The 25,270-nt window shown below is 36.5% G+C and overlaps 1 protein-coding gene and 1 pseudogene across 1 annotated transcript in view; both read left to right on the top strand.

Moving 5' to 3' along the window:
- SEC62 (SEC62 homolog, preprotein translocation factor) overlaps positions 1-17,692 on the top strand; it is a 29,263-nt gene extending 11,571 nt beyond the window's left edge. The window contains exons 4-8 of the mRNA XM_060298427.2: positions 4,500-4,704; positions 4,950-5,042; positions 8,067-8,127; positions 12,314-12,433; positions 16,469-17,692. Of these exons, the coding sequence (XP_060154410.1) occupies positions 4,500-4,704; positions 4,950-5,042; positions 8,067-8,127; positions 12,314-12,433; positions 16,469-16,938 (949 nt within the window). The 3' untranslated portion in view covers positions 16,939-17,692. The remainder of the gene's footprint in view (positions 1-4,499; positions 4,705-4,949; positions 5,043-8,066; positions 8,128-12,313; positions 12,434-16,468) is intronic.
- Positions 17,693-23,098: 5,406 nt separating this feature from the next.
- On the top strand, positions 23,099-23,275 carry LOC132597202 (DNA-directed RNA polymerases I, II, and III subunit RPABC5 pseudogene; annotated as a pseudogene).
- The last annotated feature ends 1,995 nt before the right edge of the window (positions 23,276-25,270 follow it).

Genomic DNA, 25,270 nt, shown 5'->3' with positions numbered 1-25,270 from the left:
GCAGAAACAGAGAAGTTAAATCACTTACCCAAGGTCACACAGCTAGTAAGTGGCTGAGCAAGAATTCTAAATCCAACAATCTGACTTCATAGTCCATGCTCTTAACCACTGCACTATACTGTCTCCTCCAAAATGATGATGGATTTAATGAAGCAAAAATTAAAATGAAGGATTAACCTGTCAATACTATTTGAATATTAAATCTGAGCCCAAATCTCTGAGGAGAGCAGCCAGTATTAATACACTTCACTTGGCCTTTTAGGAGACTTGATACTTCGTTATATGAAAAGCAAAAAAAACCTTAGTACAGAGATTGTCCTAGCAATACACTCACTTTTTGTTGTATATGTTATTCCCATTCATATCAAGCTTTTTGTGTCCTTTTTGCACTAAGAGAGAGAAGCATAACTACCTAAAGTTTTCAAAGCCACTTCTAATAATAACCATGGTGACCTCATGATGGCCAGCCCTCATGGGTTCCTGCCTGACTACAGGCAAAACCACAAAGGGACACTTGTCCTGTCTCATTTTCTGAAGTCTTGAGGGAGTCTAAGGAAAAACAAAGGAAAACAGGAAACTGTAGGATGTGCCTCTTTATGGCCTGTTTCAAGTACAGACTCTTCAGCCTTTTAGCTAGCATCATCCTAACCCTCCTAGTGACTTTGCATCTCCAACCCCCCAGTCCAGTAGTGTCCTTCTCACTCTCATTCATATACCATACTCATTCTCTCTTTTGGGCTTTCTTTGATAATAACTTGCCATTTTCTGCAAACAGTTCTTCCTCTATCCTGCCTGCCTCTCAATATAAATATCTCTCAAATTCCATCTCTACCATCTAGTATTCCCCAGATCCTCTAGCCCACATTAAACTAATGTTCTACAGAATTTATAAAGGTAATAGCATACAGTTTAGTCCTTAACTATTTAAATAGAATTGTTGCATGTGTGTTAGTTTTTCTAAATTTCTTGCCTGCTAAATCTGAAGGCAATTGGAGGACTGTTTTATACTTTATTGTAACTCCACAGCAATTAGCACAATGTGGGCATTCACCATTGTCAGATAAGTGAAGGTCCTAAATATATGTCTGGCATTTAATAAACATTTATTAAACCTGGTAAAAAAAATTAAGAGGTGAAGAAGAATAATAAGCAATGTAATAACTTTTTACAAGCTGCTTTTAATCCATTCATTTATTCTAGAAATACTTATCAAATACCTATTATAGGCCAGGCCTCAGGAATACAGAGATAATTGTGACTTGGTTTCTGCCTCCAAAGCACATATTTTCATCTGTTAGAGAAGATTTGTGACTAATTACAATACAGTGTGTTCTGTAAGAAAGACAGAAATGGGGAAACTTCAAGAATGGCCTCTCAGGGAATACGTTTTAATCAAATTTTGAAACAGAAATAGGTGATTACCCAGCAAACAATAGGAGAGTGGACATTTGATCCTGGCAGAGGGCACAGAACATACTGAGATAGGAAAGTATGAGTAGTCTGTGAAAATGTCAGAGTTTATGTAGATGATCTGTACTATACAGTGTGTTTAAAGCTAAATAAATGGAGGCACTGATTTTATTACAATAGTAAATGTCATCTCATTTTTTGAGGCATAGAGTGAATTGAAGTAGGCATTCTCTAAGGAACTATCAAGGAATAAGTGAATGATTCTACTTATTAATGAATGGAATGAGGGTATAATGTAACTATTTATGAAACCAAATGTGTTTGTGTTTTCCATAACTATCAATATTAAATGAAATTCAAGATTTTGCTACAGCAGTAGTAATGGCTAACATTGAGAACATGCATGCCAGGCACCACACTAAACAATCTACATGCTTCTCATTTATACCCCATTTTAGAAATACACTAAAATTAAGTAACTTACCCAATACTACATAGCTCGTTATGTGGTAGAGGTGATATCTGAACCCATCTACTTGAATGTGAACTTCTCAAGACCAATTTGATTGGTTAATAGTCTTCTTTTCTCTCAAGGGGTTGGGGCAGCTGTACAGGAGGAGTAACAGAAGCAGGTGTTCCTGCTGATTCTGTGCTCTTCTGTATCTGCTTGTCAAGGGAAGGATTTTTTTTTTCTCCTAAAGTTCTATGGTTTATATTTTTTAATTGTTTATTTCTTTATTAAGAACATTTTTTTTCACTAAAGTAAATTTGAGAAAATTTTGAAAATGATACAGAAGAAAATCCAAATTACCAATAATGTTGCTTCATGGATAATTATATTACCATTTGAGACTATATACTCAAGTATCTGTGTTTGTGTGTACATGTACTCTTACTATATGGAGAGCTATAATATGAACTGTAGTATGAAATGCTGGTTTTCAATTAACATACAATGAATAAGATGTATTTTTGTTTTCATATTAACACATTATTGACTGGGGTGGGGGGTTTTGCAGAAACTAGTGCTGTGGTGTTAGTACATCTGCGGTCAGTAATGTGTGAAGTTGTAATGAATGATCCTGATAGAAAATCTGGAAATCATCTAAGTGCAAAAATAGAGATTAGAATATTTTCATTATAAATTTTTGTAAGAAGTTCTGAAGTAGTAAAAATTAAAGATCCCCCTTCATATTCAAATACCCACCACTACTCTTTAAGTCTCACTTTCTACTCATAAGTAGTTAATTATTAAGGGTCTCATTTCAGATTTTTGCTTGTTTATGTATATAGGTATATGTGTAGCAGATATTAATGATGGATTCTTTGGGGGCATTTCAGACAGTGGCATAATTGTATATGCCGTATAGATCTTCTGAACAAGTAAAAGTCCAAATGAGGAGACCTAGAAGTTAGCTTTGTGGAGATGTTCATGGGGTGGACCTAACTGAGCAGCAGAAAGAAGCCCAGCCAAGCAGGTCAAAACACAGGTGGGCACAAGATAATGATCAGAAATAAGTTGTCTTTAGGCAAGAAGGAGGCATCTAGTTAGCAAGTGGTATGATGTGCTGGAGTAGGCACCAGTGAAGGTATTGAAAAGAAAGGTGGATAGTTACCATTAACAGGCACAGATGGTGGCAGTGGGACCTAGCTTCTAGTTGTGTTTTGGTAGTTGTACTTTATCAAGGCAGGAATAAAGAAATCAGGAACTCTGAAACTGGAACATAAGATTTGAAAAGATGGCTTTTAGATGACAAAGGTAAGGTTAAACCAGTTTCTTGAGTAGGATTAGAAAAGATTGAGGCAGCCAAGGTTGACTTAATTTGGGGTCAGCTGAGCTTCTAAATTCATCAGATAAAGAAGTGAATAAAGCAAGGATCTTACTCTTAAGAAGTTTACAGTCTAGTGAAGGCAAACAAGCATGTTATAAATTGTATATTAAACTAAAAGAATAAATGCTGTGGATAGGATAAGAGGAAACAGGAGGAAGGATGGGGGATAGATTTATAATTTTAAACAGGGTAGGCTTAGTAGAGAGGGTAACATTTGAGGGAAGACTTGAAAGAAGTGAGGAAGTAGACCAAAAGGACATGCTTATTTGGGAGAAGAGCATTCTAGATAAAGGGAATAGCCAGTGGAAATGCCCTGAAGTAGGAATATTAAAAACAACAACAACAACAAAATAACCCTTTGCTAAATAGAAGAAAGATCAGTTTATTGAGAGAAATTAGTGAAGCAAGGAACACATGGTGTTGTTCTGCTACATATATTGTACAGTTTTCAACTTGATACTGTGTTGTTTTCAGAGTCCAGAAATCTCACCTTAGCATATTTAATTATTCCTTAGTTAATTGGAGATACTTAATTATAGTGACAGGCTGAATAGTGAAGTACATGGAGGGAAGAAAAATACATCAAGAAGGACAGGTGAAGACACGATTTGGATCAGTCAGATCATGGGCACTTTTTTTTTTTTTTTTTTGGTGGTACGCGGGCCTCTCCCTGTTGTGGCCTCTCCCGTTTCGGAGCACAGGCTCCGGACGCGCAGGCTCAGCAGCCATGGCTCACGGGCCCAGCCGCTCCGCGGCATGTGGGATCTTCCCAGACCGGGGCACGAACACGCGTCCCCTGCATCGGCAGGCGGACTCTCAACCACTGCGCCACCAGGGAAGCCTGGGCACATTTTTAATCTGCTAACATTTCTTAAACTGTTACATTTATTTTTCCCATATATTTATATACCACTTATGTCTGCTCTTGAATTTGAGACTTAACTTTAAGTAAAGCAGTCTTGATTACTCCTAATGAACCTAGAGAAAAACTTGAGGATAATTCCAAACCTATAATCTCATTAAATTATACAGTTAAAAAATGAAAATTAGGTTGACAACTTTCATATAATCAAATTGGCTACACAGGTTTTCAGTTAGACATTTTTGATTGTTCTTCAATGGGCTTACTAGCTGTAATTTCTTTTGTGAGTTGCCAGTGTGTCTTCCTTTGCTCATTTTATTCAGGTCTTGAAATTTTTGCTTTTCAGTCTGTATATAATTTATAGGGAATGTAATGTCATATCTTTGTTTCCAAAGGCTTTTAAAGAAACAGTTTTTTCATCGGGCACTAAAAGTAATGAAAATGAAGTATGAGAAAGACATAAAAAAAGAAAAAGAGAAAGGAAAAGCTGAAAGTGGAAAAGAAGAAGATAAAAAGAGCAAGAAAGAAAATCTAAAGGATGAAAAGACAAAAAAGGAAAAAGAAAAAAAGAAAGATGGTGAAAAGGAAGAATCCAAAAAGGTGATTTCAACTAAAATTAAGTAAAAATCAAAAAATTATTACTTGCACATTAGCACTACTGGTGTATCAGCACTTTAAAATATTGCACAACAACCACTTAAACCACATTAGGATTCTTACAAATACTGTGGTTGAGAATTTTGATTTCTGTGTCTCATATAGTGAAACTTTGACTATATGGATGTTACATTGCTTTTTGCTTCTTTGCAAACGTGTTTTCTTCTATTCAACTTGTTTTTTAATAGGAGGAAACTCCTGGAACTCCCAAAAAGAAGGAAACTAAGAAAAAATTCAAGCTTGAGCCACATGATGATCAAGTTTTTCTGGATGGAAATGAGGTGAGAGTATCTAGCTTATAAATAGAAATCCAATTTTCCATAGGAGTTTTTAGAATTATCTTTGATGCCTTCACTAAGAAAAGAAGTAATTCAGATAAATTTAACCATGTAGATACAAAATCTACTTTTTAAAAGTGAATGTCTCTGAATTTAGATTTATAAAAATTTTTTTAAATCAATCTGAATCGGGTTCAGCTGTCTGTGATAGATAGGAAACATGAAATAACAGTGGCTTAAAACAAAACAGATACTTGTTTCTCTCTCATTAATGAAATCGGAAGGTAAGCAGATATGGCAGCTGCAGGGTGGATCTGAACTTTTCCGCCTGTGTGAGGCAGTTAGTAAAGATTACCTCATGGTGCAAAATGACTGCCAGCCTTATATCTGCATCCAGAGGAGGGAAGGAGAATGAGGGACATGCTTCCTTTTTAAGGATACTTTCCAGGAAGCTGGCGATTTTATTTCTGCATGTATTCCATTGGCCGGAACCTACTCATATGGTCATGCCTACCTGCAGTAAAGTCTTAGAAATATGCTTTTTATACTGGATGGTCATTTGCCCAGTAAAGTATAAGATTCCCATTAGAATCAAGGGAAAAAAAGTACAATGGTTAAGGAGGGACACCTACAGGTTTCTGCCTCTTATAGTTAGACACACGACTATCAGGGTCTAAAATTTTCAATATTACTTGATGCTTTACTCAAGGAGATCATTTTTATTTATTTAATTTAGTGGCTTATTTTTATGGTTGTAGCCTTCCATGAAGACCACTTAATTTAGTCATTTAACCAATACAAAAACATTTACTTATATACTGGCCATTGAGTTGTTGTGAATTTCTTGCTATACCTAATACAAAAGTAGTATAAATAGAAAGCAGTGGTTCCTGGAGCTATGAGCTTGAATATCTGGGAAGGCTTTTCACAAAACATGTGCACTAGGCTCATTCCAGGCATACTTGCATGAGGATCTCTAGGGTGGAATCTATAGTAAGTGAGTGTGTATATGGATGTGTGTGTGTGTTTTGTATAATGTATCCCTGGGTGATTCTGGTGAACCCCTGCTTAAGAACCAATGTAATAGAAGACCACAGGTCTTTCTTAATGTGAAAGCGCAAATACCTTCAGTTAAACATCAGGCATTGGCTATATGCGAAGTCGTTTTTATAGGTGTTGGGAATAACATGATAAATAGGATAAAATTATCTTCTTGGAAGCTCTTATAGTCTAGCAAGCATACAAGCGTTTAAACATGGTATGGGCATACCTCATTTTATTGTACTTCTGTTTATTGTGCTTCAGAGATAAAGTTTTTTGTTTGTTTTTTTGTTTTCAGCAAATTGAAGGTTTACAGCAACCCTGCATTAAGTCTATCAACTCCGTTTTTCCAACAGCATTTGATCACTTTGTGTCTGTCCCATTTTGGTATTTTTCACAATATTTCAAACCCTCCTCCAGCAAAAAAATTAAGACTCACCAAAGGCTCAGGTGATGGTTAACATTTTTTAGCAATAAATTATTTTTTACTTAGGGTATGTACATTGTTTTCTTAGACTTAATACTATTGCACACTTAATAGACTATAGTATAGTGTAAACATAACTTTTACATGCACTGGGAAACCCCAAAAAAATGCATTATTGCGGTGATCTGGAGCTGAACTGGAAATACCTCTGAGGTACACTGTATATATTATATAGTACAGTATAATATAGTCCATGCCTGTACTATATTACAGCATGGTGAGTATTATGATGGGAGAATACCAATTAGGGATAGGTAATTTAATCAAGAGAGGATAAGAAGCGTCTGGAGATTCTGGACACTTGACCTGAGCCTTGAAGGATGACTGGTAGATTGCCAGGTACACTGCAAAGGAGTTATAGGTCTGTTAGACAAAAGCATGGGTGCTTGCATTCCCAAAAAGGCTAAGATTTTATTCTGTAGAAAGAAGCAGGCTTTGAAACTTTTGAAGATGGGAAACATCTTTAAAAACTTGTTTCTTTAGAATGCTAAATGGCAGAAGTGATGTCTGTGGATCCGATTTCCAGGATAAATGTGCAGCATTAAAAAAGAGAAATGTTAGAAAAAGAAGCAAATCAAAAAGCAGTAACCAAGAGCGCTAGTCAAAATAGAACCAGGAGGGTTTCCCTGGTGGCGCAGTGGTTAAGAGTCCGCCTGCCGATGCAGGGGACACGGGTTCGTGCCCCGGTCCAGGAAGATCCCACATGCTGCGGGGCGGCTAGGCCCGTGAGCCATGGCCGCTGAGCCTGCGCGTCCGGAGCCTGTGCTCTGCAATGGGAGAGGCCACAACAGTGAGAGGCCCGCGTACTGCAAAAAAAAAAAAAAAATAGAACCAGGAAATGGAAGAGTACTGTTATTTATAGAAACTGAGAGATAAAACTAAGAGTTTTATGGATGATGAACAGAGTTCTGATTATTCTAAATGAAGTAAATTTCTGTTTTCTAAAGTAAGCTTTAAAAGCAGTGGTTCCCAGCTTTGCAGCTACAGACCCTCCGTGGGGAGCTGGCAATGAACTTATTGCAGGGAGTCATAGAATCTTTATGTTCACTGAGCAAGATCTTTAATAATGGTTCTTTGCTTCTCATCAGTTGGGTGGAATTGAGAGCTGCTGGATCTTTAATAGGGCCTGACTGGAATCTATCATAACTGTGCTCTTAGACGGGTTGGTTCTACTCTACTCAATGCCAGTATACATCATTACATTAGGGGCAAAAAGGCTGTACAATTGCTGGTAATTAGGTTAAGTAATTGTTTGCACACAGGAGTAAACTGTTAAAAGCATGCAAGTACATAGAAATGTACTTAACTGTGTTACGTAATTTATAGTTTTTAAAATAATTTTCTAACTGAATGGATACCAAAAGAAACACTGCTACTAAAGGAATAGTCTTTGGAATTTGTTTACCTTTAAAAGTAGTTCTTATATGTTAAGAGGTTGGAAGTAACTGTTCTAATGTAACCTTAGAACTTTAAGCACTGAGGTTTCTTGATTCTTCTAGGTATTTGTGTGGATCTATGACCCAGTTCACTTTAAAACATTTGTCATGGGATTAATCCTTGGTAAGTACAATCTCTAAAATTTAGAAAGGGATATAAACAACGCAGAAGCCAGAAAGAAAATATTTAACATAAAATAGTTATTTTTTTAAAGTACATTTTAAATAAAGCCAGAAGATAAATGATAAACTGAGGAGAATATTTGCACTACATCTTTAAGAGATTAGCAACCTGCTAGAAAAATGGTAAAGGTAACTCACAGATAAAGAAATACCGTGACTGGACTTCCCTGGTGGCGCAGTGGTTAAGAATCCGCCTGCCAGTGCAGGGAACATGGGTTCGAGCCCTGGTCTGGGAAGATCCCACATGCTACAGAGCAACTAAGCCTGTGTGCCACAACTGCTGAGCCTGTTCTCTGGAGCCTGTGAGCCACAACTACTGAGCCCACACGCCTAGAGCCTATGCTCCACAACAAGAGAAGCCACCGCAATGAGAAGCCCACGCACCGCAACGAAGAGTAGCCCCTGCTCACCACAACTAGAGAAAGCCCGCATGCAGCAACGAAGACCCTACGCAGCCAAAAATAAAATATAAATAAATAAATAAATTTATTTTAAAAAAGAAAGAAATACAGTGACCAATAATTGTGAGTGATACTTAATCACACTCATATTAAATACGAAATAAAGTAACAGTGATTATCAAGAGAATTACAAAGTTTAATAGTACCTACTCTTAGTGAAGGTCCAACACTTAAGAAAAACCAATACTCTCCAATAATTGATGATATGTCCGTTATTTTATTTTTTATGGAGGGCAGTTTGGCAATATCTTCCAAATTTTAAATGTATACACATGGACTCAACTATTCTACTTCTAGGAATTTATGTCATGGCTGTTCCTAATATAGTTGCACAAAGTATCTATTCAGAAATATACATTGACACTTTATTCTAATCCAAATCCCTCAGACTATATTTAGGAGGGCCATTAGCAAATATCTTTCAAGTTTTTATTTTTAATTTTTAAATTTTATTTATTTTTTTATACAGCAGGTTACTAGTCATCAATTTTATACACATCAGTGTATACATGTCAATCCCAATTGCCCAATTCAGCACACCACCATCCCCACCCCCCCGCGGCTTTCCCCCCTTGGTGTCCATACATTTGTTCTCTACATCTGTGTCTCAATTTCTGCCCTGCAAACCGGTTCATCTGTACCATTTTTCTAGGTTCCACGTACATGAGTTAATATACGATATTTGTTTTTCTCTTTCTGACTTACTTCACTCTGTATGACAGTCTCTAGATCCATCCACATCTCAACAAATGACTCAATTTCGTTCCTTTTTATGGCTAATATTCCATTGTATACATGTGCCACAACTTCTATATCCATTCGTCTGTCAGTGGGCATTAGGTTGCTTCCATGACCTGGCTATTGTAAATAGTGCTGCAGTGAACATTGGGGTGCATGTGTCTTTTTGAATTATGGTTTTCTCTGGGTATATGCCCAGTAGTGGGATTGCTGGATCATATGGTAATTCTGTTTTTAGTTTTTTAAGGAACCTGCAGCTGTTCTCCATAGTGGCTGTATCAGTTTATGTTCCCAGCCAACAGTGCAAGAGGGTTCCCTTTTCTCCACACCCTCTCCCGCATTTGTTGTTTGTAGATTTTCTGATGATGGCCATCCTAACTGGTGTGAGGTGATACCTCATTGTAGTTTTGATTTGTGTTTTTCTAACAATTAGTGATGTTGAGCAGCTTTTCATGTGCTTCTTGGCCATCTGTATGTCTTCTTTGGAGAAATGTCTATTTAGGTCTTCTGCCCATTTTTGGATTGGGTTGTTTGTTTCTTTAATATTGAGCTGCATGAGCTGTTTATTATAGTTTGGAGGTTAATCCTTTGTCCGTTGATTCGTTTGCAAATATTTTCTCCCATTCTGAGGGTTGTCTTTTCGTCTTGCTTATGGTTTCCTTTGCTGTGCAAAAGCTTTGAAGTTTCATTAGGTCCCATTTGTTTATTTTTGTTTTTATTTCCATTGCTCTAGTAGGAGGTGGATCAAAAAAGATCTTGCTGTGATTTGTGTCCAAGAGTGTTCTTCTATGTTTTCCTCTAAGAGTTTTATAATGTCCGGTCTTACATTTAGGTCTCGAATCCATTTTGTGTATGGTGTTAGGGAGTGTTCTAATTTCATTCTTTTACATGTAGCTGTCCAGTTTTCCCAGCACCACTTATTGAAGAAACTGTCTTTTCTCCATTGTATATCCTTGTCATAGATTAGTTGACCATAGGTGTGTGGGTTTATCTCTGGGCTTTCTATCTTGTTCCATTGATCTATGTTTCTGCTTTTGTGCCAGTACCATATTGTGTTGATTACTGTAGCTTTGTAGTATAGTTTGAAGTCAGGGAGTCTGATTCCTCCAGCTCCGTTTTTTTTCCCTCAAGACTGCTTTGGCTATTCGGGGTCTTTTGTGTCTCCATACAAATTTTAAGATTTTTTGTTCTAATTCCATAAAAAATGCCATTGGTAATTTGATTGCATTGAATCTGTAGATTGCTTTGGGTAGTATAGTCATTTTCACAATATTGATTCTTCCAATCCAAGAACATGGTATATCTCTCTATCTGTTGGTATCATCTTTAACTTCTTTCATCAGTGTCTTATAGTTTTCTGCATACAGGTCCTTTGTCTCCCTAGGTAGGTTTATTCCTAGGTATTTTATGCTTTTTGTTACACTGGTAAATGGGAGTGTTTCCTTAATTTCTCTTTCAGATTTTTCATCATTAGTATATAGGAAAGCAAGAGATTTCTGTGCATTAATTTTGTATCCTGCTACTTTACCAAATTCATTGATTAGCTCTAGTAGTTTTCTGGTGACATTTTTAGGATTCTCTGTATAGTATCATGTCATCTGCAAACATCTTTCAAGTTTTAAATGCCTTTACCCTTTGACCTAATAGTTACACTTCAAGGAATTTATCCTGTGCTGTAATCACAGTTGCACACATGTACATGTACATTGGTATTTGTTGCCCTCTTGTCTGTAATAGGATAAAACTGGAAACAGATCAGGTCCCTCAGTAGGAGGATGGTGAAATAAATTTCAGTGCAACTGTGTGCCAGAATATCATGCAGCTTTTAAAGAATTAGATAAGACTAATTCTTATTAGTACTCACGAAAAGATATCTAGAATAGATTAAATGAACACTGTAAAAGAGTAAGAGTGTTATAAGCTCATTTTTGTAAAAAAAAAAAAAAAATTCTGTGTAGCTAGTTTTAATTGTATATAGGCAGTTTCTGGGAATACAAATAAATCATAGTAATTAACCTCTGGGGAATGGACCAAGAATTGGATGAAGACTTCACATTATACCTTTTGGTTTGTTTTTTATTGTTTCTTCTTTTACTGTTTTGGGTTTTTTGTTTGTTTGTTTGTTTTGGTTTTTTTTGCTTCTTTTGTTACCATAGGTATGTGTTATTCCTGTAAATTTAGTGGGGCGGGTATAGGAGTAGAGGGAGGGAATGATTTAACAAGTAGAAAAAAATAGCAGTTAAGCAAGTTTGATCAATATGATCATAGGATCCCATTCAAAATAATAAATCCAATCCTTAGCTTATAAATGAAATAGCTAGAATTTGAATTTGAATCCTGATCTCTTTTGCTATAAATACCTAAAAACCAGATCTTTCTTTTGATTGTTCCATGTGGTTCCACTGTACTTAGAAAAAAACTGGAGATGCTTGTATACAGCTTCCCTAACTACCAAAAATGATCAGTATCAGAATTTCCTGGTGAGCTTTTCATTTGGTAGATGTCAGAGCTTCACCCCAGAACCAATCTCCAGGGAGGGATCTTTGGAATCATTTTTGGTTAGTTCTGTTGTTTGGTTGCTGTTTCTTTAAGCTTCCCTATTTGATAGATATCTTATAGTCAAAAAGTTAACAGCAGCAGCAGTTGATCATTTAAGGAGCTAACAGTCTCACATTTTTAGACAATACTTTTTTCTAATTATATATAATTTATACTAGAAAAATCCTAATCTAATTTAAAAATAGTAGTTAAACTATGAAATGGTTGATAATCCACCATTTTTTACCTATAAAAATGGCAATTTTATATGTTTCAATATGGTTTTGTTTTATTTCTCCCCCTAGGAGTATATTCACTGTTATGGCAACTAAGCCATTTAAAATTTTAATCTAAAGGTTATGTATGTAACTTTTTCATTTCTTGTTCCAGTGATTGCAGTGATAGCAGCCACCCTCTTCCCTCTTTGGCCAGCAGAAATGAGAGTAGGTGTTTATTACCTCAGTGTGGGTGCAGGCTGTTTTGTAGCCAGCATTCTTCTCCTTGCTGTTGGTAAGTATTGTTATTGATAAGACTGACCTCGGTAAGAGGTAGATATTGAGCAGTTTGGACTATAATCTGGAGCTTCAGTAAAGTTTAACAGCAAAATTAATGTAAGTGAATCAAGAAATATATGGGCCTACTTTTTGGGTCATATCCCAAAACTGACTCAGGCTTGAAGTAGTATATGTGCTTGATTAGATTTGGTCTGTTATGTTGAAAGGGTTTAATATGTCTCAGTCTGCAAATAGTTATGCTTTAAGATTTAACTACCACAAGGACTTCAATATTTTTACAGTGGTTGATCATTTATTAGGCATAATATTTTCAGTAAACACTTTTTTTTTACTTAAGGCAAGTGAAACTTATTTTAAACATTTACATTTTATACAATAAATGATTGTAAACAATTGATATGCCATTTTTAGTAAAAATCAGTTTGTACCATGTACCAAGGTAAATTCTTGATGCATTAACAGGTTGTAGAATGCTGTTTAAAAATCAACAAGAAAATGTAAATAATGTTACTTTATGTTTCTGGATGATTGGGGTCTTTCATGGCTAAAATAACAATATAAAAATAACCCAATTCGAAAGAGGAAATTCAAAACAATTGATTAATAAATATATGAAAAATACTCATCACTAGTTATCAAATGATAAAATTAGGATAATGTGGTATTTTTTGCTTATATAATTAGGAACTTAAAAAAATTTTTTTGTTTTGTTTGAAATGGAAATAGTGCCAAGGAGGGTTTGACTATAAGGAAGTATGCCTAGGGCTTCCCTGGTGGCGCAGTGGTTGAGAGTCCGCCTGCCGATGCAGGGGACACGGGTTCGTGCCCCGGTCCGGGAAGATCCCACATGCCGCGGAGCGGCTGGGCCCGTGAGCTATGGCCACTGATGCTGCGCGTCCAGAGCCTGTGCTCCGCAACGGGAGAGGCCACAACAGTGAGAGGCCCACGTACCACAAAAAAAAAAAAAAAAGGAAGTATGCCTAAATATAAATGGTGGTGGTAGTTTTGAATGATTTTAATGTTCTTCTTTACACTTGTCTGTATTTTTTACAATGAACATGTTACTATGAGAAAAAACAAGTATTATTTTGCTTAAAATTCTAGTCTTTGAAGATTTTCCTGTATAGGGTAAACTGGTCTAATTTAGTTTTTCATTTTGGGAAAGAAATAGGAATTTTTTTATGCTTGTCTAAAGCTCTTTAGTGATTTTTTTTTTAACCTTATATATAATTCTTTGAACCATCGAGAGCTTATGTTGGTATATGGTACTAAGTTCTGATTATTTTCCTCAAATGACAAATAAGCTTTTCCACCAGAACATATGGGAGTACTTCTTTATAGAAATGTTTTTAAATATCCACATTAATGATTTAATATCTGTTTTTAGAGGACATGATTTGGCCAAGATTATCTGAGGAGGGTGTGTGTTACTCTGAGATTCTATGATATGTAATGTAATAGATTCTTATGTTTATAAAGCATTACTGCTATAGCCCTAAGCAGTTTCCCTCTGCACATCCCTTCACCCTGGACATCAAAGTGTCATGAGTTGGCGCCACCAGCCATGGACCTAGGAATTCATTGAGTATTTTCATTCAGTTCATCTTGTTTATGGGCCTCCATTTTTTTCTGGGATCTCTGACTGTGTGTGAGGCCTTTTTCATCCACCTTTCAGTTTTTCCTTCCTCTAGCTTAGTCACCTTGAAAATAGCCCTTGAAGTTTTTGCATGTAACAGCACACTTGTAGGCCAAGAAATAATATCTAAGAGTGTGAAGCAGGTAATTCGTGGTAGTGTACTACCTGCATCAAGAATTAGAAGCCATAAACTTTTATCTGCCATTAGATATACTAATCAAGTTGGTGTCTTCTGGTTCCCAAATCTCTGAAAATTTAGAAGCTCTTTGAAATTTTTCAGCAAAGGTTTAACTCCACTGAATAGAAATAACCCACTTGGTTATCTTTTATTTAAACCAATATTTGAAATAATTTATGGTTATTATCTTGTTTTGCTTTTTAAAGTGTTGTTTCTTCAGTAATGTTTTCTATAATTTTTCATTTTAAATACAGTATGGATTTAAGTAGCATTGTGCATTAAGTAGTCTTATGAATCAAATCAGAAAATAAACCCAACGTTTTCATTGCTTCTCTTAGAAAATGTTGTTTCTCTTGGAAAATTCCAAATATACTTTCAAATGGTTTTGATCTGTACCCCACTTATAAATTGGAGATTTTTTTAATATTATCTCATGAAGTATCATATATTGGTCAAAATTATATTTGGTGCTACTTTGAATACATATTCTTAGTATTGCCATTTAAAATAAGATCTTTGCCGATTTTCTAAATATGTCGCTTTTAGTATAGAAGTGGTATGACAATACATATCACAGCGGTTTTCTCATGATTCCTCTCCTTTTGCCCCTGATAATAATCTACTGCCACATAGAGAAAAACTGTAAAAAATGTTAGAATTCTGCTATACCCAGTTTATATATGGCATTAGAATTTGGATTTTATTTGCCATTTCGATATTGCTCTTTCTTGGATTTGAGGCAAGATTTCATATTATGAACTGTCTGTCTTAACAACCCTTCAAAGCCTATCATAACATCATAATTCTATTTGGAGGGAAAAATATGCAGCCTCCTAAGAGATGTTCATTATTTTTTTCAGTGGGGTTTATTCACTGATTATTCCATAATTTCAAAGCATATTTGCCTTTTCTGTTTGTACCACAAAAGATACTGATGTATACACACACAGTCTTTCAGAATATTTATGTTCTTTTGTGAAAATGGAAATTACTGCTTTATAAAAGTCAGGGCAGCTATAACTATTTTATTTGTCCAAAGCAATGTAATGGAAGAAACATAGATGTGCTTTTCTCAGGTCTTATTTGAAAACAATGATATAATTATCAGTAAAGAAAACAAAAAGTAAAATAAAACCAAAAACCTGTCATAATTGATTAGTCCATAACATTCACATAATCATGACCTTAAAAAAAAAAAAGAAAAACCAGGCAAATCACTCACTCAGCTCTTCAATATGTTTGGTAAATTAAGAGAAAACTATATGAAATATTGGGGTTTGTGTTTGTGATAGCTCATTACTATAAACTTTAAAATTCTCAATTTCTTCCATTATCTAAACCGCAGTTTTGTCATATATTGCTCTAAAAGAGTAACTTCAAACCTATTTGTTGAAGCCATATGGCTTTCATTAGCATTGTATGTTTCCTAATATTGGGAGAAGGTTGGTCCTTAAAATAAACAGAAATTATATACTTATTTAAGAAACTCGTAACTTCTGGTAAGACATTATCTTATTGTTCAAAAGTATTTTTTCTTAGAAAACTTATCCTTTAGGCAGGGTAGGCACATGCCTTGAACTCAAGATACATTTAGGGGCCCACGGAAATTGTTTCATTTTCATTTCTTTTAAAATCAAAAGTAATAATATATACACATATATCATAGTGAACCTGTGCAGGATTATATTTGTATTTGTACCAGTATGGTCGGAAAAGCAGAATTTTTAATATTTTTTAATGAAGGAATTGCCTTACAAAGGCAAAAGTGTCTGGGGTCTAGGGAAGTCATGGTGCAGCCCTGCTTTCTCCTTTTTAAGGCTGCTTAAGGTATCCTTCATCCTGCATTTATTTCCTTCTTCTTCTACCATGATCTCATGTACTTCAGGGTCCAACTGGCAGCTGTGCTTATTGAACTATAACATAGCAAAGTGCATAAATCATAAGTATATCCATGAAACAGCACCCGAATTAAAAAATTATAAAAGCAATTTTTTAATGGCATTGTAGCGTTATGCCCTCAAGTTCAGAGAAGAATGCTCTGTGCCTAGAATACTGTTGATAGCTGCTAAACTAGGATTTAATTGTTTATACTTAAGGTGCATGTAATATGCAAATAATAAAACTCTGAATGTTTTCCCACTTTTGCATTAACAAATATTCTGTGCTTTCTGAGTCAATGCTTGAATTATTCAATTAGAGAAATTTTTCTCCCACAGCTCGTTGCATTCTATTTCTCATCATTTGGCTCATAACTGGAGGAAGGCACCATTTTTGGTTCTTGCCAAATCTGACTGCTGACGTGGGCTTCATTGACTCCTTCAGGCCTCTGTACACACATGAATATAAAGGACCAAAAGCAGACTTAAAGAAAGATGAGAAGTCTGAAACCAAAAAGCAGCAGAAGTCCGACAGTGAGGAAAAGTCAGACAGTGAGAAAAAGGAAGATGAGGAAGGAAAAGTAGGACCAGGAAATCATGGAACAGAAGGCTCAGGTGGAGAACGGCATTCAGACACAGACAGTGACAGGCGAGAAGATGACCGATCCCAACACAGTAGTGGAAATGGGAATGATTTTGAAATGATCACAAAAGAGGAACTGGAACAGCAAACAGATGGGGATTGTGAAGAGGAGGAAGAAGAAGACAATGATGGAGAAACAACTAAATCTTCACATGAAAAATCATAATCTGACTAATTTGGGGACTAAATAAGTGCAAGAGGTTGGATTTTCTAGGTTGGCTGATCATCATAATGTACACGTGACATTTGTAGCATTCTTTAAATCCATTTACTGAAGTGGATTTGTCATCCAAGCAGTTATATTCAGCCCCTCATTTCATGTAATACTATTATTGGTACAGTCTAAAGCCATTTGTAAGTTTTATCTATTTGATAATTTTACAGTAAAATTTAGGTCTCATTTATTTTGATAGTTATCAAAGGTGCACTTTCCACAGTGACATTTACATTAATGACATTTTTTGATAGTTGTATGGCTTTTTACTGTTAGACTAATCAAAATAACTAAAAGGGATAAAAACAAACACCAACATTTCAGATTATGCATAGTTCTGTAGCCATTTCACAGTTTCTTTAAGGTGAAATGCTTAAATTATTGTTCTTGATAGTTTAGCTTTTGTTGATTATAAAATTATACCAGAAAATTTCCAAGATTCTGAGTTAGCAAGGTTCAAAAGCATTTTGTGGAAACAAGCCAACTAGTAATAATGCAGCAACACTTAGTTTAACTACAAATTCTCCTTTTCCAACTTAGGAAATCCAAACTGATTTGTACGACTGATTCAGAGTAAGGTGGTCATCTCCAACAGAGGAAGCAAGAAGCATTGGCTGGAAGGTGATGGCTCTTCTTCCCATTTCCTTGTCGTAAAGTAAAATGTATTCTGTACATAATTTACAAATAAACATTTTATTTTAATTGACTTCTTATTTAGACATTTTCTCAGAACTTAAATTTGTAAAATTAAGACCATTTAAGCATATGTTTTTAGAGAAACGGAAGTTTCAGTAACCCACAAAACATCTGTGATCTTTCTGCAGCAGCTTCAGTTTTGTGCCAACATTCCATGTATTTGAATATGAATTAAAACGATCCTTATTAAATAAGAGCAGACTTAAAGTAGCTGTTTGTACGCCTTAATGTTCATTTTGATTTATCTTAAATCTCTACATTCAGAAATGGGGTGCTGTATTATCAGACCAGGAGGACTGCTATGAAAGATAATTTACTGTTCTAAAATATCAATTTAAAATAAAGAACATAAAAGCAAACATAAGAGAACCATTGGACTCTAATTGCTTTAAACTAGTTTCGCAGTTTGATTTCATGTCTTGCAAACCTTAGTTACAAAAAAAATCTTTAGGAAAAATCATGTGTTTACTTATGAGCATAATCATTCCCTGGAGTTATACTCTTATAAAATGATAATGAATATTAAATTATTTTCCTTCAGTCACAGTGAGAGCATTTTGCTTTGTAGTTGAAATAGGTGGTGTGTATAGGTCTTCATTTTTCTTAGGCAGTTTCCCACCTAAGTGTTAGACTAAAGGTGTTAAATTTTTCTAATTGTGAAAAAGTACACTTTCTGTATACTGACACACTTTGTTAAACATGGCTTGTTTGCTTCTTTATAGTATTCCTTGTTAAGTGGACAGAAATGTGGCTGTTGGATGTTAATGCAACTCTATCAAGGATGCAGTCAATCAGTTTAAGTTTCCTCCTAGCCAATGTTCATTGATTTAAGTGCCTGGGTGTTTTCCCCTCACATTTTCAGAGCTCTTCTGCTTTATTTCCCTAAAAGGGATGCATAATTATAACTTCTGAGCTTCTTAATCACCAGTAGCATTAATACCTATTTTGGGATATGATAATGGTACCAAAAGTGTCTTTCAGAAATAAAAATGATTTAACCTTTACTGTTGTGATAATGCCCAGGCACTCAATATTTATCCTTAAGCTCTTTATAATATATGTACTGTGTCTAACCTTTAAGACATTTGGAGCATGGCAGGAAAGTCAGCTTCTTATTGATATGTGTGGATTCTTAAAGAATGTTAGTACAAATTTTTATAAATATTTGGTGGTCCCTGGGGGAAAATGTCATTCTTACTATGGTTAGAAAGCAAGTTAGAAATTTCAGCTCTTTTACTATTCAAGGTTGTATACTTTAAACAGAAAATCAAAAGACTGCCACTGTTACATTTCTCAGAATAATAGATGGCTGTCTTTGTTGACTAACATTAAATATTCTTATGCCAGAGCATGGAAAATTGTTTACATTAGTCATTGGAATCGTGATTTAAAAAAAAAAACTTCAAGTTTGCTATGCTACTGTAAATAGAAGCATGAAGCTTTTGGATAATGTAGGATTTATTGTGGAGTGGGTATAAATTGACTTAACTAATAAGCAGGATTGAATTAATGAACTGAGTCCAGATAATAATAATAATGCATTTGTGATTGTAAAGTCAATGTATTAAATAGGTTGTTTCTCCTTTCCCCTCCCACTGATTTCTTTAATTTTCAAACTATATGGCCTTCTAGATGACTTTAATTGAAATAATTTGGATTTAGCCAAAAACTATCAAAAAGTAATAAATTATAATATGTCACATTAAAATTACGCAGTGGTGATGGGTTTTAATGTTTTCCCCCTTCTGGTTTTACATTATGAGTACCAATTAGCTGCTAACTATAGAAAAATCATCTTGTATCTTTTATAAATTGAATTTTCTTTTTTGAATCTTTATGAGGAATTGGAAAACAATAAGTACAGTTGATCATCATTATTCGTGTAGTTAGGTTCTGTAAAGTCACCACCAACACGGAATTAACAAATACTGAATCATTGCTCCTAGGGGAAATACTGGGGTTATTGTTTGAGCTTCTGGCCACATTTTCACCAGCTAATCAATACATAAATTTGTTTTAGGTGTCTTTCTGTTTTGTTGAGTTAAGTAACATTGAACTCATGGTCAACAGCACCATAACTTCATGCCCGACCCAAGCTTATCTAACACACGTGCTTTCTCCATATGGTCTATTACAGCCTTCTAGTACTTAGGAACACTAGACAGCATTTCAGCACTACATTTGGGGACCATTTTAAACAGTAAAATCACCAGTAAAAAAGCACAAAAATGCTAAAAACAATGCACTAAATAGAGCAAACGATGCTTGTTTAAGAGAGCTGAACCAAGGACACAGCATGTCAACTTGTCACCCTCAACTGGGAACATATGCATTGGGCAAGTCAAATTTTTCACCTCTATGCATGATTGTGAAAGCACCACAGAAGTTTTAAACAACAGGCAAATTTACAAATACAGAATCCACAAATAAGGAACAATTGTACTTAACTGTATTATAAAGCTGTGACATATCTGTCTGATCTACAGAATAGGATTTATTGCTGAATCATGCTCTAGCATTTCCATAACATTTTAAATATCCATTCTGTCTGAAAGTAAATATTTAGTTCCTACTTGTATGTAGTAGTTTCCTTTTACTCTTTGTTTTAGCAGTATTTCAGTTCTTTGTCCATTTGTTCAGTAATACCAAACACAGCGTGTCAGAATTTTAGGTGTAGCCATGAATTTTTTTTTTTTTTCTTTCTTAGCGGTACGCGGGCCTCTCACTGTCGTGGCCTCTCCCGTTGCGGAGCACAGGCTCCGGACGCGCAGGCTCAGCGGCCATGGCTCACGGGCCCAGCTGCTCCGCGGCACGTGGGATCTTCCCGGACCGGGGCACGAACCCGTGTCCCCAGCATCGGCAGATGGACTCTCAACCACTGCGCCACCAGGGAGACCCTAGCCATGAATTTTATAAAAAGTTTTGCGGGGCTTCCCTGGTGGTGCAGTGGTTGAGAGTCCGCCTGCCGATGCAGGGGACACGGGTTCGTGCCCCGGTCCGGGAGGGTCCTACGTGCCGCGGAGCGGCTGGGCCCGTGAGCCATGGCCGCTGAGCCTGCGCGTCCGGAGCCTGTGCTCCGCAACGGGAGAGGCCACGACAGTAAGAGGCCCGCGTATCGCAAAAAAAAAAAAAAAAAAAAAAGTTTTGCCCTCTTGGACCATCAGGTAGTGTGAAAAGTGCTATGGTAGGGATTTGCCAAATGTGCTGGATATCTCTGCCTTTCCAGTTCCACTCTGCTCTCTGCCCTCAAGAGACTTATGAGTGGACCACAGCAGTGGGCTGCCTCGCCTCCTGGCTTCTGGATGGGTGTGGCTAAGGAGTGTCCTAGCTGGAGATCTGAGGATGGTCAGGGTAACCTCTTCTCTCTGCTCTCCCACTATGGGCTCCCTCAATAGTCAAAGGTTACCACTTCCTCTAAACTTCTCTTCACTCCTTTCCTTCAAGTTGCCACTTCCTGTTCTCTTCCCTTCTGGCCAAGGGGTGATGTCAGCTCTGCTGATACTGGCCTGGAGTTGTTGAAGCTATTGTGCCTCCTCTTGTGGCTCCCCTACACCCCACATCTTTGTTAGTATCTCCTCAAAGTATCTTAATTTAAGAATCATCTGCTTCCTATTGGGAACCAAGACCAAGTAAACCGAGAAATTCCTAGAGAACAATTCTGATGAAGAGTTTACCTCTTTGACGGGTCCTTGTCCCCAAACATTATTAGAAAGTATCTCACAACCTTACAGAGCATGCCCTAAGAGTTTCGTTTTGTTTTTATTTTTGTTTTCTGGGGAGGTTTTTTTGAATTTTATTTATTTTTTATACAACAGGTTCTCATTAGTTATCTATTTTATACATATTAGTATATATATGTCAATCCCAATCTCCCAATTCATCCCACTCCCCCTTTCCCCCCTTGGTGTCCATATGTTTGTTCTCTACGTCTGTATCTCTATTTCTGCCTTGCAAACAGGTTCATCTGTACCATTTTTCTAGATTCCACATATATGCATTAACATGTGATATTTGTTTTTCTCTTTCTGACTTACTTCACTCTGTATGACAGTCTCTAGGTCCATCCACGTCTCTACAAATGACCCAATTTCGTTCCTTTTTATGGCTGAGTAATATTCCATTGTATATACGTGCCACATCTTCTTTATCCATTCATCTGTCGATGGGCATTTAGGTTGCTTCCATGACCTGGCTATTGTAAACAGTGCTGCAATGAACATTGGGGTGCATGTGTCTTTTTGAATTATTGTTTTCTCTGGGTAAATGCCCAGTAGTGGGATTGCTGGGTCATATGGTAATTCTATTTTTAGTTTTTTAAGGAACCTCCATACTGTTCTCCATAGTGGCTGTATCAATTTACATTCCCACCAACAGTGCAAGAGGGTTCCCTTTTCTCCACACGCTCTCCAGCATTTGTTGTTTGTAGATTTTCTGCCCGAAGAGTTTTGATAACCAAAATCCTATTCTGGTAGATACCTATGCAGATAACCACACAAAGAAACAAATTTGTCTTCTTTAGCAAACTCCTAAGCCAATGTTTGCAGCATTTAGTTATAAGTTTTTGAGTAGGTCCAAATGCATTTACTCCACTCTTCTAACCTAGCCCAGAGACCCTCTGAAACTAAAGTAAATCACACATAGATAGGTCTGTAGTTTTTGGATTGTCCAAAGGCTCGTCATCTCTATTTCAGCATGGCATTAGAAAGAGTAGAGTGGGCTAAGGTTCTCTGGAGTCAAATCATCACACTTTGGTCTCATCTTGTTTTAAGTGAATACCTAGATCACTTCAGCGTTTTGTGCCATGGATCCTTTCTCAGAATAATGTTTTTAAATGCAGAAAATAAAATGCATAGCGTTACAAAACCAATTATGTTGAAGTGTAAGTTATCAAAATATGTACGTGTGTGATACAGTAATATATGTTCATTTAATAACCAGATCTAGCAGAGAGTTTAATAACTGCTATGACATTGAAGTAGCATGAACAATATATTGAGATCTCTGCAACTGTAATGTGATATGAAAAGACCTGATTTCTGTTAGTGACGAAGTCACGTTACTGCCTAAAACAGCTCTGCATTGTTGTATGCATTTATAATCAAAGGAAATACTAAATTTCCGTTACAGTCTATTGAAAAAAAAGTAATTTTTTTCCCATCCAAGTTCACATATCCTCTGAATTCTGTCAAATCCCTTAGAGGTCTGTGGACTCCAAGGTAAGACCCCTTTACCTAGCTAATCAGATACACCAATATCAAGTGAAACTATAACATTATATTCAAAGGCTAGTGATACTTAATTTAGCATAATTTAGTATTTAATGTGATTCACAGCTCATGTCTACTTCATTAACACATATTTAGCAAGTTCCATGGTGGGACAGCCTACGGGACCAGCCAGATGCTGTGCCGTTGCCATGATCATACCTGTGCACTGCTTCACGTGTAGCAAGATCGCCAGCAACAAGTGGGAGGGGTGCCTGGGGCTACTGCAAGCTGAGTACACCTAGAAGGACTCCCTGCAGCACTGCATGCCGCTGGCCCACATGGACCTGACCGAGAAGCTGCTCAATTATGCACCCCTGCAGAAGTGATGCTTCTGGAGCCCAGTCATGGTTTGCCTAAAATATCTTCCTTTGGGGAACATTCCTTCCTCTTCTGTAGTCTCCTCATTCCATTCTAGGGTGACTGGCCCTATGGAAGAGCACATGACCCAACCCAGACCAATCCAAGTCCTCTCTTCAGGATCTAGAGTTCTAAGGACCAAGTGGGCCTGGAGACACCAATGGCTGTGTTTCCTTCAGGTGGACCAAGCCTGCCTAGAAATAAAACCAACGTGAAAAAAGCAGAACCAGGAAAGACAAGAAATAATGCCATCTTGGAACTCCTAGATCTAGCCCTGCCTGGATTTTTCAGTTACATGAGTGAACGGATTCCTTATTTTTGCTTAAGCTATTTTGTGAGGCTTCTGTCCCTTGGAACTGAAAGGTGACCGACTTAACACGGGATAATGATGAACAGTGACACTGAAGTACCTTTGGAGGGAATTAACTCAAAGTGGGGAAGTGCCACAATCAAATTTGCATCTTAGACTATACTAACCACATGGAAATGGGCTCATGAGGGGCAAGTCTAGAGGGAAGGAGAAGATGTGGCTCTTGGAGCGACCATCAGATTCTCTGAATATTTCTAATAGTTCTTAAATTTACGTGTTCTAACCAAAACTTCCCTCTTGTTTTAAAATAGAGATTATTTTCTTATTACAGAAAACTAAGAAAATACTTAAAAGCAAAAATAAGGAAACAGAAAATCCCCAAATCTACCCTGCAGGGACAACCACTGTTAAAACTTAACGTTTATACTTCTAAACACTTAGCTGTGTAACTGTGTTCACTGAGGTGGGAAAATGTATTAAATAAGTGCAAGTACCTTGCACTTAGAATATGCAAAAATTGCTGATCTGGAAAAAGAACATGTGCGAAACTACAGACTTAACATTTTTTCCAGAAGAACAAATCATTGACCAGCTTATGATTTTAAATTGTATTTCTGTTCATCAACTTCAAGCTTCAAATTGTGAACTTAATGTTAACCTGAGACTAAGTATATGCCAAATGCATGTTACAAAGATTTCACATTAGGATGTGTTTGATGATCAACATAAGAGGGATTTAGATAAGGAAGATTTAATGGTTAACTTACCCATATCTTTACCTCTTACAATTTTAGCAGTTTGTACTGCAAAGAAAAAGTAAAGATTACTAACAAACAAATTAGTCTACAACTGAAGAAAGTAGCAATGAGTATGTAGAAACTGGTCTGCATTTATTGAATATATAGTCTATACAATATCTGTCAGACTTCACGACTAGAAAGAGCTGTTAGATGCTACACAAGTAAGAGATCACATCTCCATCCCTGCTCTCTAGTTGCATATACTCTGCAAGGTTTACAAGATTGAAACTCTTATTCTTAATAACTTTGTTCTCACTGTTTAATAGAACCCTCAGAGTTCTCCACTTCTCAAACTCCTATACATTTGCTTCTACCTCTCCTTCCAGCCTGCCTCCAATTCAGTCTCTTTTCTAAGGACAGATTGTAAATTTTATTTCTTAAAAACAGCATATGCAAGGACTCTGAAGATGTCTAGTGATTCCCTCAGGCTCCAACCAAAGTGACTTATTAAATAACAGTACTGGAAGGCAGCATGGAATGTTTGTTTTAAAGTTTCCATCAATACCAAGGCACAATTATAAACAGTTTCCCTATAGCAAGGGGACCAATTCCTGGGAAATAAGCTCAAATTTTCAGCCCCATTGCCTACTCACATTCTTTTTTTTTTTTCGGCCATGCCGCATGGCTTGCAAGATCTTAGTTCCCCTACCAGGCAATGAAAGTGCTGAGTCCTAACCACTGGACCGCCAGGGAATTCCCCCAACTCACAGTCTTTATTCCACCCTATACAGATTAAGAGGAGTGTGGTGACCAGTAGGGACAGAAGGAATGCCATTCAGACTCCCAATATAGACCATAGACTGCTTTTCCACGAGGCAATTACAGTTTTCTGCAGCGCTCAGGAAGTTGGTCAT

The sequence above is a fragment of the Globicephala melas genome, chromosome 4 (assembly GCF_963455315.2).
Source record: "Globicephala melas chromosome 4, mGloMel1.2, whole genome shotgun sequence".
Taxonomy (NCBI): Eukaryota; Metazoa; Chordata; class Mammalia; order Artiodactyla; family Delphinidae; genus Globicephala; species Globicephala melas.
This window is presented reverse-complemented; position numbering and strand designations above follow the sequence as displayed.